Below are 10,924 nucleotides of genomic sequence, written 5' to 3'. Positions count from 1 at the left end.
GGAGGTGAGGGTTTAGAGTCCTGGTAGTTACTCGGTTCACAATCTGGACAGGGTTTTGTCTCCCATCACTTACATTAGAACCTCTTTGGGAGGGGATCCCTTAACATTTTTAACATGTCAGTATTACTTTAAGACAGATAGACTTTAAAAGTTGTGAAGCTCCTTTAACTCTTTCCATCTCTAAAGCCTGACCTGCTGTTACCGTTGACCAGTGAAAGAGTAGAATAGTGAAAGGTTTAGGGATAGTTTGCAGTTCATTTCCTTGATTAATCGATTAATGGTTTTTAATATAAAATGGTGGAAAAATGCCAGAAATTCAGTTAATAATACAAAACAGAGAGAAACAGAAAATCCTGGAGCGATGTTTTGCATTTATACTTGAAAAACAACTTGAAACAATTATTAATTTATCAAAGTTTGTGAAGGTCCACTGACACAGACCCCGTACAGTTGAGGAGTGATTGCTCTTTGCAGATCAGTGTGCTTCTCTAGGATTTGGATGAATTTAAACAACCTGTGTTGTTCTCAGTCGTGATGATGAAGAGCTGTGAGGTTATTACAGCTCTGATTTACTCCCTCGTTACCATCACACAAGATGAAAGACGAGCTGTATTGATCCCCAGCAGCAGCAAAAACTGACAGATGAAGTCAAATACATAAACAACTAGAGGAATGTATTTGGAGACGACGAACTACGAGGTAAAGTCGACGCCCCTCTGCAAGAGCCGACCCACAGAGTCCCTCGGTCGGCGTGGAGACAACAGAGGCGGCCCGCTGGCCTCGGGTCTGCTGGTTTTTTACCTGAGCTCGGCCGGTGGCTCCTCTCCAAGTGTAACTCAATCCGAGGGCCGCGTAAACACAGAGCAGACCAGAGCCGCACCCAGACAAAGAGCGCTGAGATAACACCGGCGGCTGTGCTGCGGTTAGCGCTGATCGTGTGGGAACGGTAATTAAAGCGTGTTTACTCTGTATAACGACAGATTAACAGAGATCACCTGGCTCTGCTGTTCTGAAGTTTTGAACCGGCATGCAGACATCCTGCTCCCTCATTCTTCTGGATACACTTCATTATTTTGGTTGTAATGTTCAGTATGTGCTCGGAGCTTTTGTCCTAATCCTCCTCATGTTTATATAATTATCATGTATGTGTGTGTGTAAGAAGGAAGTTCCTGTTGTCCTCTCACACTTCCTGGTTGTGTACGTAGCATCACCGTCCCGCTGATCCTCCGCTCCGCTGACATGGACAGATGTGCAGATTGCGCACGCTTCTCTTAAACCGCGGATTAAGTGTTTGTTTGTTTTCGCTGGACTCATTACCGAGATGGATTGTACTCCGAAGCAGATTGTCTTCAGCCGGATTGTAAAGCTGTGCGTTATTTACCCGACTTTGGTCTGCTCCTGCTCGGGAGTCAAGTGTGCTTATGTTGTGTGACCCCTGTTGTTGTGTTCACTGGGCTTTGTGTGCGTGTGTGTGTGTGTGTGTGTGTGTGTGTGTGTGTGTGTGTGTGTGTGTTGTGTCCACAGTATGGCAGGAGCCCCCTGCACTTGGCCGCCTACAGAGGCCACATTGAGGTGGTGCGTGTCCTGCTCAGAGCTGGCTGCGACCTGGACATCCAAGACGACGTGAGTAGACCCACCCGCCTGTCAGCAGCGTCGGCCGCGTTTCCGTTATGTAGATTGCTTCTCTTTTTTTTTTCTGGAATTTAATATTTTAGACCATTTCTTTACGCTTGTAGTCTAATGACGTCCAGTGGCCTTGAATGGGACCCTCTGGACTGTCCACTCGTGGGGTTGCCCTCGGGATGCAGGTCCCCCTTTCCTGCAGATAGTGAAAAGCCAGATGCGTGGCGTTGCCAAACTCACTCTCTGTGGTCAGTGAGCTCCGCAACAGGCTGCAGTGCGTCCTCCAGGGCTGGAGGGAGCAGGAGGTGCAGACAGGAGGAGGAGGAGGAGGAGGAGGAGGAGGAGGAGGAGGAGGAGAGAAGACAGTGGAGGAGGGCTGGGAAAGAGCCTGGAGGATCAGGGACAGTGAAGGAGGTTAGCCAAAAACTGCTCCCACTGAGTCAGCGGAACCAACCCCCCCCCCCCCCAATTTTTCCTTCCCTGTACAAACTCCACTCCTCCTCCACCTCTGCTGCTGCTGCTGCTGCTGCTGGGCTCACTTCTTATCTATCCCTGGAATGACCCTCCTCTTCCTCTTCCTCCTCCTCCTCCTCCTCCATCTCTCATGGAAGCCATTGCTCTTTCTTCCAGCGCTCTCATGTCAAACCTGTTCACTCACCACTAATCTGCTCTTGTGTGCTGAATTGAATGGGGGCTGAGCATATATGTGTGTGTGTATATATACACACACACACACACACACACACACACGTACGTGAGCTTAATCTTTCCTGGGACCACATTACCATCACTACTGCTGGAGTCGGTAATAACTCTGCTGAGCGTAGTGAAGAGGAGCTTATCAACTGTCCACATACAAAGGGATGGATGGGTTTTTTGGGGAATTTTGGATTATTTTGAATGTCTGGTGAATGGTACGGTTAGTACCGATGTTTATGGGATGAAGTAACTCATCATTTATTATTTCATATTCTCTAGTTTCTACTGTCATCCATGATACATGATGTATAGACTTCATAAGCTTCTAACCTGCATGCATAAAGGTATTAAAGGTAATAATCAAAGGAGTTTACGAAAACAAAATTCCCAAAAATCAATCTATCTCTTTTTAAAGGAATAGTTCAACATATTTTTGGAAAGAGAAACCCTCTTTGCGGTCTTTCCAAGAGTGAGATTAGAGGAATCAGAATGAAGCTCACGTTGGTTAAATACGGACCCGGTTAGCTTAGCTTAGCATAAAGACCGGAAGCAGGGGGAAACGGCGCAGCCAGACGCACCTCACAGGGCGACATTTAGTCCATTTTAATCGAACTCTGTTGGGGCGGATGTGAACGTGGCGTCGCACTGTGGTGCCGACCAAAACAAGTTTTGGTACCAAACCTGGCAACTTCATTTTGACGTCCAGACTGTTGCGATGACGTGCGAACAAAGTCCGTTTACCCAGGTGTTGTTTGCCAAGAAGAGCCAGCGCATGACTTCCTGCTAATTAGCATTTTCACACTTAAAAAAAACACAATACGTGTGAATCAGCGAGCTTCAAAGGTGCATTGGTTGGGGTGTTTGTACTTGCAAATGATTTCTCACTGCTTTCAGTCTTTATGCTAAACTAAGCTAACCAGGTCCGGCTTCAGCTCTGCACCTCTCACACACACAGACACACAGACACACAGACACACACACACACACACACACACACACACACACACACACACACACACACACAGACATGAGATTAAGTGGATTAAACATGGATAGAAACTTGAGCTCAACTCACTCTCAGAAAAAGCAAACAAATGAGTGTATTTCCCAAAAATGTTGCATTCCTTTATTCATCTGTTGAGACTTCATGAGTCTGTGAATTAGGACGTGTACAGCAGCTACTGATCTGTGGAAGAGTTCACAGGTTTATATATAATGTTCTTCATGTAGCACCTTTCAAGTGTTTTACAAATGATTGACGAGACGAAAACAAGACCAACCCGCCACTGAGTGTTTCTTGCCACCGTATCGTTAGTCAGTGGTGTGTGTGTGTGTGTGTGTGTGTGTGTGTGTGTGTGTGTGTGTCTGTTGGCAGGGGGAGCAGACAGCATTACAGCGGGCCGCCATGGTGGGAAACAGCGACGTCATCAACGCTCTCATCCAGGAAGGGTGTGCACTGGACAGACAGGACAAGGTGAGGATCAAAAGACACACACACACACACACACACACACACACAGAGGCACACGGGGGTATTCAAAGCCAGAATAATGACTGCATTAAAGCATCTGATAATCGTAGAGAAACCAGTGGGTCTGTAATCTGCTTAGCCTCGTTCCTCATGAAGAGTAGAGGAGAGCGTTTAGTTCACGGTGGAAAGAGGAATAAAAACTAAACTCTCTCTTCATGCTGAACTATCGTGCATTAATAAAAGTGTATTGAAGTAGAAACTTAACTTTAGATCAGATTGATTATTAGCCGCTCGACAGAGGCCGGTGGGATTTGTTTAGAGTGCATTTTGATCTTTTCTGCAGCACAAATGAATAAGTGCATATGTTTACAATAATGCATCATAAAACAAGGTTGTGATCTATCAAACTTACATCTCTAACCCTAACCAACAAGGCCTACGAGGTAAAATGACTGTTTTTGTCAAAGGAGTCTTGTGGCTTTGAAGAGAAGGTAAAGCAGAACAAATATTCCAAATAAATGTATTCTGTAAGATGGTGTTGTAGCTATAGCAGTACATCTCTTTGCTTTGTTGCTGGTATTCTAAACTCCGTCTACTGTAAGTAATTCAAGTACCTCATTCAACCCCGCTTTAAAACATCCAGACTCTCCCTTTTAATGGTAAAATAATCCGGACATGCACGCTTTGATTAAGCCCTTTTCCACACAAATCCTTCACAGTCGGCTCATTTAGGAGGATCGCCCTGAAATGCAAACACATTTCACAAAGTGCATGGAAAACATTGTGTCAGTGTCCTGAAAGCCTTTCTGTCTCGTCAGGACGGTAACACCGCTCTCCACGAGGCGTCCTGGCACGGGTTCAGCCAGTCGGTCAAAGCGCTGGTGAAGGCCGGAGCCAACGCTCACGCCAAAAACAAGGTGACCGTTGCTGCGAAGCTTCCTCACCTTTCCACCCGGCTCTGAACTGTGCAGAACTCCTTAATTAAGCAGTGGTTCAGGGCCTTCTGTTGACTCATGACCTGCATTGCACTCGTGTGATTTCTTTTGTTTTAGCGTCACCAGCTTCATCACCCCTGTTACTTGCCAAAATAAGACCGTTTTAAATGCTGACCTTGTGTTTTTTTGCAGGCAGGAAACACAGCGCTCCACCTTGCTTGTCAGAACGGTCACGCTCAGAGCTCCAAGGTTCTGCTGCTGGGAGGCTCCAGGCCCGACAACAAGAACCACGTAGGTCTCCATCTCTGGAACCCACGTTGTGCTTCCAATACCACCCAAGTGTAATGCGCCCTCTAGCGGCCCGGATGGGAAACTGCAGTGTAGTGACTTAATATGCGATGACGTTTCCTATTAAATAAATAATAGTGGTGCCTACGTAATGATAAGAGGACGACAAGAACAGTGAAATACAGGCCAATACTGTTGAGTAAAGGATAATCATATTTCATTCATTTGTGTTTGAATGTTGCGTAAACTAGACCAAAAGCGAAAGATTAACACCGCAAACCAGTCAGAATGTTTTTTTTTTGTGTGTTTACAAAGAGAACTGCTTTGAAAATAGCCAATAAAATCATCTAATGTTAAACGTATTTGTATAAAGCGGTAGCATCACTGCTCTGTCAACATATCAAGAGCCTCAGACCAACATCAGCGTTCTAGCTTAAGAAGAAAACATTGTTTTTCATTCAATGCTCAGTTTTTTATGATTTTGGGGCTATTTTTGCGTCCGTAACAAAGAACTGAAATCAGTTAAATTAAATTAATAAATTAAAATCAATTCATCATTTTGAAATAGAATTTCTTGTATACTAGCTAAATGTGTGTTTTCCAGGCGGGGGACACCTGTCTGCACGTGGCGGCTCGCTACAACCACGTGGCTGTGATCCGCATCCTGCTGGGAGCCTTTTGCTCCGTGTCGGAGAAAAACCTGGTGAGTTCAGATTGATTCCACTGTGATGAAACGCATCAATTCTGCTGTTAATTGTGACAATTCTTCCTCATTTCATGGGTGAAAATGGCTCAAAATACCGTCTGCTCTTTTAAATCAGCCCTAAATCGTGCAAGTCCCTCCCCTTCCACTTGACCACAATGGGACCTTTTATTGTGGAACAAATTTGTATGGCAGTCAATAGCGAGAGACGTAAGAATTATTTGATCCCGTTTGAATTGTGCCATCATTTACATTTATGATGTTTGTCAATTTAAAAGTCAATTTTGCGCGTCAAGAAAGTCTCATTTTGGCGTAAAACTGCGACTTTTTCCAGCCTCCGGAGCTCAGGGGGAGGAGCAAACGTTGTAGTAAATAAGTTTGTAAATACATAGTTATGATAGTATGCATATTTATGGTAACACTTCATTCGTATTATCTCTTGTGGTGTGTGTGTGTGTGTGTGTGTGTGTGTGTGTATGTGTATGTGTGTGTGTGTGTGTGTGTGTGTGTGTGTGTGTGTGTGTGTGTGCAGGCTGGCGACACGCCGCTGCACGTGGCCGCTGCTCTGAATCACAAGAAGACGGTGCGTCTGCTGCTGGAGGCCGGGGCAGACGGCCACGTCTGCAACAAGGTGAGTTCCTGCAGCCTCGGCCCACGTCGTTGCTGCTCAGTAACGACTGCTCAGTGTGCTCACATTTCTGTCGTGTTACCAATCTGCTCTCTCTCTCTCTCTCTCCGTGTTGTGCAGGCGGGTCAGACGGCTCTGGTCCAGGCCAGAGAACACAACAACCCAGACGTGGCTCTTCTGCTGACCAAAGCTCCTCAGGTAACGCCGGTAACTCCCAGTCTCACCAGCACAGGCAGCTGTGAAACAGTCCTCATACATACTATTTCATTGCATAAATAAGTAGTCGGTCATTTTTGTTTCCCGTGTGTGTGTGTGTGTGTGTGTGAAGGTGCAGAGTTTTGTGCGTGGCAGGAGTGCGAGGAAGAGGAGGGAGAAGCTGAAGGCGGAGGGCAGAGCTCAGTCTGTGCCCAGAGATGAGGCGCTGCACTGTAAGGTAAAAGCTGGACCATTGTGTCAAAAGTTTAGCTTAAATAAGGGACAGGAAAGGGGTGTGTCTAGTTAGTGGATGTGAAGTTTCATGAGGTTGTGTTAATCCACGACAGGTCATTTTGAATCTCAAGTTTCAGAGACCGTTGATTGCTGTTAATATTATTATGTTCCCTGCAGGACAGCGCTGCTGATGACACCCAGAGCAGTGACCGAGCCGCCTGCAAGCAAGCTGAGGTCACCGAGTCCAACGCCAAGATGGGAAAGAACAGGAAGCAGAAAGAGAAAGTAGGTCCCTGAAGTCACCTCGGTTAGAAAACTACACACTTGAATCCGCAGTGATGTAAGACAGAGGAGAAGACGAAACGAGTAGCGCTCGTTGAGGCGGAGTGATTAACCTCGGGTGCTTGCTGGTGTTTCAGCCGGCTTTGTCCGACCCGCTCCGCCGCAGAGAGACCAGGCCCGGCGAAGGCTTCCACAAGAGGAAATGCAAACCGCGAGGAGCCAACGTCCCTCCGCACAACTATAAGGCCTATCAGCTCTACACGCTGTACCGCGGCAAGGACGGCAAGGTCATGCAGGTGAGCGCTGGAGCCGTCGGTTGGAGTGTGTGCGTCCGTGCGTCTGTCCACGGCTGGTCTCTGCTGGACGTTTGGTTCACGTTTGCGGTGCCTGTTTTCAGGCTCCTCTGAGCGGCTGCCGCTGTGAGCCTCTCCTCAGTAAACTGGAGAACCAGCTGGAGGCCACCAAAGAGGAGATGAAGACTGAAATCCACACGGTCCAAGACCTGATGAACAGCAAGATGGGCCAGCTGGACCGCAAGAACAAACACCAGGTACCGCGCACATGCTACATGCTACATGCTAATGTCCGGGCCCCACGAGAACTTCTGTGTAACAACTAACAGAGGAGGGAGACTCCCAATAAACTCTATTTAGGAACTGCAGATACATGTAGTGCAGCCATTCAACCACAAAGTATCTGTCATGTGCACTCGAGATGTGTTTGTTTCTTTTTTCCCCGTTCAGATCCGAGCTCTCGATAAGATGACGGTGGAGCGAGTGTCCGCCGAGAGGGCCGAGTGTCTGCAGAGGATCGAGCAGCGGGCCCTGCAGGAGCGGCTGGAGGCCGAGAAGAGACAGGTAACGTCGACAGCCAATCACAGGCTCTGCAGCTGACCAAGTCATCGGCGAGGTCGTCGCACGGCACGACGCGTTTGTATACCTCTGTGTTCAGGTCGCACGCTTTTACTTGAACGTCGTGTCTGAGACCTCTAGCTGTTTTCTATGACACCAAAATGAATGAATGAATGAAAAATAAACATGTGCTGTGTTTACGTGAACCCAGATGGACTCTTGTGTGTGTGTGTGTGTGTGTGTGTGTGTGTGTGTGTGTGTGTGTGTGTGTGTGTGTGTGTGTGTGTGTGGGCCCTTTAAGCAGGCGTCCCTGGTCAGTGAGCTGAAGAGCTGGTGTCTGTCCAAGCTGCACAGCATGGACCTTCGTTTCACAGGAGACCCCGGCGGCACCGAGCTGCGGCGCTCCTCCTCTGCGGCCGAGGGCCTGAACGAGGCCGACGGAGCCGACGGAGCCGGCTTCGCCGTGCCGGTTTCCTCCGGCCGGGGAGGCGGCTCCCAGTGCCTGGAGCTCCACGACAGTCCCGGTGCGGCGGAGCGCGGCTCAGCCAACCACTACTTTGTGGTTCATGTGGAGAGCTCTCCAGGTAACGCCTCCGCAAACACCTCACCCAACCAGTTTCATCACACAAATCTTCATTCATACAACCTGTTTGCACCTGAAATGAACTTGTTCAAACACCCTTTAACAACATCTAATTCTGCTAAACTGATTTGCACTGCCACAGGTTTGTTCTTGTAAAAAACAAACCGGTGCATTAATCTGAACCCTCATCTTCAGGGTGATTTGTTGCTGCGGTGATACCGCTGTATCCGGCAGGAATAACGACACCGTTTTATCGTAGCCTGAAGCTGTGAAAAAACGGTCGTAATCGTCAGATTCACATCTTCCAGACGGTCCTTGAACACATCATGTGTGACGAACTCTGTGACAGAAAAAGCATTCTAACAGTAAAGAGTATTTTCTGTGTAACTATAGATCTCTTCTGAACATTTAACAGACGGTGATAAGGCTCACGATGCAGAGGTCTCCTCTCCTGCAGCAGCAGCCAAGAGCCCGCTGCCGTCTGTCCAGGTAGTCCGGCCCAAGGAGCGTCCCGCTGGGATCTGCGCTGACACCCAGAGGAAGAACCAGGACCTGCAGGACACGGACGCGGAGCACGGGGCGAGGGGGGGCAGGACTTACAGATCCAGCAGCCTGTCTCCGGCCACGGAGCGCCGCTGCAGCGGCAGAACTGAAGCCGGGCTCAGAGGGAAGCACCACAAGAAGCACTCCCAGGCCAGGACTAAGTCCAGAGGGGCCGCAGGGGTCCGGACTCTGGAGGTCTTCGGAGACCAGCCCAGCGAACCCTCTTTTGCTCAGGAGAGGGACAACATGCACGCTCAGGAGGTGACCCAGTACTTTTTCGAGGCGGTGTCGGCGCAGATGGAGCGCTGGTACGAGAGGAAGGTGCAGGAGGCTCGCTGGCAGGCCGACCGCAGGGCTCAGGCCGACCGAGCCGCTCTGATGGAGCGGATCACGTACCTGGAGGACGAGCTGCGCACGCTCAGGACTAACAGACACGACGACTGCTGACACACACACACACACACACACACACACTGCCAGGCTCTGCACAGTGGTGTCATCACATCGTAGTGGTTGACGGAGGGAATTACAGTAACATAAGCTTTTTGTTGATCCCTGCATGTTGTGACCGTCTCTTTGACGCCGACGTTGAAGACGAACTCTGCCGTGTTGCATGAAGAAAGCTCAGAGTTGTTGTTTGATGGAGGGACTGTCCACTCATACGTGTTGGTTACTTCTACAGATATGGATATGAACAATGCACTCTGTATGATTATGCCAGAAGACATATTTTGTATTAAAAAAAAGATCATTCTGAATCTGTTCTTTAGTTCCTCTTTAATACATGCAGTAGTATAATATACGGCACCAACAACAGTCCGGCAGATGGGCTCAGCTGTCCTCAAAGGTTAACGAGGTTTCAGAGACCGGAGGGAGACGAGGACATGGAGGTGGACCTGAACACCACTACTGTCCTCCACACAGCCGTCACATGACTGATGTTTGAACGGAGAAACTCAGAGTGAAGAAACACCAGTTCTGTGTATTTATCTGGTATTTTAACCCGTATTTTATTTGATGCAAATTGTGTAAAATGGAACCAGGGGAAATGCACACGATGACTTTATTTTTCTTTTTTCGACATACCGTATTTTTCGGACTATAAGGCGCACTTAAAATCCTTTAATTTTCTCAAAAATTGACAGTGCGCCTTATAATCCAGCGCGCCTTATGTATGGTCACTTGTTGTGCTTATTGATCGATTTTATGTGGTACAATGCGCTCAAAAATCTGCCGAAATGTGTAAGTACGACTTTGGGAAGCAACGAAGCCGCTCCGCTCAATGGATATTCGGAGCATTACGGTACGCTGTGTCACTACCTGATCGGCCCCGTAACAGGAATGTAATGTCTAAACTAAAAGTCAAAATCGATCAATAAGCACAACAAGTAACCATCGGTCGCAACCGTCGTCCGAGCTTTCACCAAAGCTGGAATCATCACTGAACAGCCGAGTACCGATAACGGCAACGAGACTGACTCGGAAAATGACGAGAGGGATTCGGGCATTCTTGATGCCGAAATCGCGCAGCTGTTTCACTCAGACACTGAAGATGAAGAATTCGATGGATTTGTGGAAGAGGAATGAATCGATAAGTGAGTGTATTTTTCTGTACCGATATTTGTTGTTACAACTGAGTTGAATAAAGTTTGATTTACCGGACTGTGTTGTTTTGCTTAATGCGCCTTATAATCCGGTGCGGTTTATGTGTGAACATAGACACGTTAATTCACAGTGCGCCTTATAATCCGGTGCGCCTTATAGTCCGAAAAATACGGTACGAAACTGACTTTTTTTTTAACTGCTATTCTATGGCAGATACATCTTCAGTGCAAAAGATGTACAACGTTGAATGAACGTTTGTTCACAGGTGTAGGTGGATCCAAAGA

At 47.8% G+C, this 10,924-nt stretch overlaps 1 protein-coding gene across 1 annotated transcript; it reads left to right on the top strand.

The window, feature by feature from the left end:
- The first annotated feature begins 1,693 nt into the window (after positions 1-1,693).
- LOC137879768 (ankyrin repeat domain-containing protein 6-like) lies at positions 1,694-10,697 on the top strand. Its single transcript, XM_068720651.1, has 14 exons — positions 1,694-2,037; positions 3,698-3,796; positions 4,612-4,710; positions 4,921-5,019; positions 5,621-5,719; positions 6,252-6,350; positions 6,468-6,545; positions 6,676-6,780; positions 6,954-7,061; positions 7,196-7,354; positions 7,456-7,608; positions 7,802-7,915; positions 8,211-8,493; positions 8,908-10,697. Exons 1-14 carry the CDS (start codon positions 1,741-1,743, stop codon positions 9,480-9,482), a joined length of 2,367 nt encoding a protein of 788 aa, XP_068576752.1. The 5' UTR covers positions 1,694-1,740; the 3' UTR covers positions 9,483-10,697.
- The last annotated feature ends 227 nt before the right edge of the window (positions 10,698-10,924 follow it).

The sequence above is a fragment of the Cebidichthys violaceus genome, unplaced genomic scaffold, assembly GCF_023349555.1.
Source record: "Cebidichthys violaceus isolate CVI_PGR_0920_01 unplaced genomic scaffold, fCebVio1.0.p SCAF_254, whole genome shotgun sequence".
In the NCBI taxonomy this organism is placed as follows: domain Eukaryota; kingdom Metazoa; phylum Chordata; class Actinopteri; order Perciformes; family Stichaeidae; genus Cebidichthys; species Cebidichthys violaceus.
Note: the sequence above shows the minus strand (reverse complement) of the source record. Positions and strands in the feature narration are given on the sequence as shown.